We start from the raw sequence: 2,582 nt of genomic DNA, 5'->3' as shown, positions 1-2,582 counted from the left end.
AGGGCAGTAGACATCCGATCACAGCCAGGGAACAGGTCTCGGGGAGCACCGGGCAGTGTCCCAAGGAGGGGGGTTCCCAGGGGCTGGAGGGGCAGTGAGCAGGCCCGAGGTGAAGGAGCGGGGCTCAGGGGTAAGAGGGTGGGGGAAGTGTCGGGGGTTGGGGGGACGGGAGTCACTGGAGGTCGGAGCAGAGGACGGCAGAGAGACCTATGACTGTCTCTGGGGGACGGGCTGGTGCCAGGCTGGTGGCCGGGGGGGCGGCCAGTGATCAGACACTGCATGGAATTTGAAGGTCGAGATCCAGCCAGCGGGATTGACCTGTGGGGGTCCCCACCACACCCCACCACTGGGTAGGGTGCCCCGTGCCACAGTCGCATGGATGACCCTCTGTCTGAAGCCGCTGCACTCTGGCCCTTGGGGTGGACACAGCAGGGGCAGCCTCCACCCTGGCAGGCCTGGCACATTGGTGGCCCCTGGCCGGCCCATGGCCCCCACCTCCAGGGTTGTCTGGCCCCAGGCTCATGGGTACTGTTGTGGAGGGGCACTTGGTTGCCCAGGAAGTGTGGGAGGAGGTGGCAGGCCTGTGAGAGGATGGGGAGTAGGAACAATTGGGAAAGACCCCTCGTCACTGCAAGGCCTCCCCGGGGAGGTGGCGAGCCCCCCACAGATGGAGCACCCGGCCAGAGGCTCTCAGTCCCTGTGCGCGGTATGGGGCGGCTCGGAGGGCCCCTGGCCGCAGCCCCCTGACGGCCTGACCCGCCCGATCCAGGTGACCAGCCAGGACAAGGCTCCAGCTGTCATCCGCAAGGCCATGGACAAGCACCATCTGGACGAGGAGCAGCCGGAGCAGTATGAGCTGGTGCAGGTCATTTCAGACGAGAGAAGTAAGCGGGGCCGGGGGTGAGGGGCCGCGGTGAGGGGGGCGGCGGGGGCAGCACAGCGGGGCGCGAGCGGCAGCAGCACCAGGCCCACCCCCCGAACTCGCACCAGCAGGGGAGGGGTAGGCTTCGCACACACACCGACCTGCTCCTGGCCGGGCCGGGACACCCCAGTGTTTTCTCACTGCCGCCCGGACTTCTGGGCCTGGGTCTCGAACCCCGTCCAGAGCTGCAGGGAAGGAGAAAGGCTTTCCTCCTGGGAAAAGCAGCCAGGCGGCCGAGCCCACAGCCGTCCCGGGGCACCTTCTGGCAGGGACGGGAAGTGTGTGCGCCAGCAGAGCTGTGACTGCCGTGGACTCGAGTGTCACGTATGTTAACATCCACTCGCACGCGTCACAAACCACCGCAGACCCGGTGCCTTATAAACCACGGAAGCTTATTTCTCACGGTTCTGGAGGCTGAAGTCCAAGGTCAGGGTGCCAGCCGTGTCGGCCGAGGGCCCTCTCCCGGAGGCAGACACTGACTTCTGGCGGTGCCCGCACGTGGGGGAGGGGGCTCTCGGCTCTCTCTTCCGAGGGCGCTAACCCCCTTCACAGGGGCTCCACCCTCACGAGCGCATCACCTTCCCAGAGCCCCACCTCTGATCCCATTGCCTTGGGGTTTGCTTTCACCAGGAATGTCGTGGGGAGACAGACATTCAGTCCGAGGCAGAGGCTGCCGGGGGGCAGCTCGGGACCCTAAACCCCGGGGAAGGGACCGGCAGAGCACAGACTCGGAGGCAGAGGCCGGGGCTCGGGACCCGGTCCAGCTCCCGTGTCCACCTCCCACAGGGACGTAACACAGCCAGGGCGGGGTGCGCAAGAGTAGGCTTACAGTTGTGAGTACACCAAGCACAGCGTTCGTTCTTTTATTGTTTAATTACTGTTTTGTTTTCCATGTGGGCACTGTGAACCTACTTTTGCCCACCCCGGTATACGCTCCTGGGACATACGTGTGCCATGAAGGTGACCTGTAAACGTCACCCCCCAGGGGCTCCCCCCTGAGCTGCTCCCCTGCTCCCCGACATGAGCCAGGCCCCCATGACCTCAGAGTTGGTTTCTAAATCCCCTCTCACCTCCCTGCACCGTCTTCGTGAGGTGGGACGTGAGGCCGACCCAGGTGAAGGACCTAGAGCAGTGATGTCGAACCTATGACACGCGTGTCAGAGGTGACACGCGAACTCATTTTTTTGGTTGATTTTTCTTTGTTAAATGGCATTTAAATATATAAAATAAATACCAAAAATATAAGTCTTTGTTTTACTATGGTTGCAAATATCAAAAAATTTCTATATGTGACACGGCACCAGAGTTAAGTTAGGGTTTTTCAAAATGCTGGCACGCCGAGCTCCAAAGGTTCGCCATCTCTCCTCTAGGAAAAGGCTACAAGGTAAAAATCTGAGACCCTCTTCTGGGTCTTTGATAATCTTTGTCACTCTAATTATACACTTCCTAATGAAAGAAAAAAGATCATTAAATTTCTCCTTTCTCTAAATTAACATGGTTTCCTCAAGCCCATAACATGCCAAGAATCAACAGGCCCCTAAGAAATCAGTGTTTTCCACATCTTTTAACAATGAGGTAGCAATATTGTAGCTCTCTGTCCTGAAAAAGTAAATTCAGACACTCTTCCTCCGGTGCCGCCTATTCTTTCTTTTTAAAAATA

General features: G+C 59.2%; 1 protein-coding gene across 3 annotated transcripts; it reads left to right on the top strand.

Annotated features, from left to right (window-relative positions):
• Positions 1–147: 147 nt before the first annotated feature.
• Positions 148–2,100, top strand: LOC111823579. 3 transcript variants are annotated; one of them, XM_023745675.1, is made up of 2 exons: positions 148–884; positions 1,553–1,876. In XM_023745675.1, exons 1-2 carry the CDS (start codon positions 380–382, stop codon positions 1,714–1,716), a joined length of 669 nt encoding a protein of 222 aa, XP_023601443.1. In that variant the 5' UTR covers positions 148–379; the 3' UTR covers positions 1,717–1,876. The 3 variants fall into 3 exon arrangements, with proteins under 3 accessions (XP_023601443.1, XP_023601444.1, XP_023601445.1); XM_023745676.1 differs by lacking the exon at positions 1,553–1,876 and adding an exon at positions 2,015–2,100 and having other exon boundaries at positions 151–884; XM_023745677.1 differs by lacking the exon at positions 1,553–1,876 and adding an exon at positions 1,883–2,008 and having other exon boundaries at positions 151–884.
• The last annotated feature ends 482 nt before the right edge of the window (positions 2,101–2,582 follow it).

Source organism: Myotis lucifugus, unplaced genomic scaffold (assembly GCF_000147115.1).
Source record: "Myotis lucifugus unplaced genomic scaffold, Myoluc2.0 scaffold_565, whole genome shotgun sequence".
In the NCBI taxonomy this organism is placed as follows: Eukaryota; Metazoa; Chordata; class Mammalia; order Chiroptera; family Vespertilionidae; genus Myotis; species Myotis lucifugus.
The sequence above is the reverse complement of the archived record's forward strand: the minus strand, read 5'-3'. Positions and strand labels throughout refer to the sequence as shown.

Excerpts from the sequence above, each read along its gene's own strand:
- LOC111823579 (XM_023745675.1), top strand. The coding sequence starts at position 380 with ATGACCCTCTGTCTGAAGCCGCTGCACTCTGGCCCTTGGGGTGGACAC. Across the intron at positions 885-1,552 it reads GGTCATTTCAGACGAGAGAA|GAATGTCGTGGGGAGACAGA; the intron begins GTAAGCGGGGCC and ends TGCTTTCACCAG.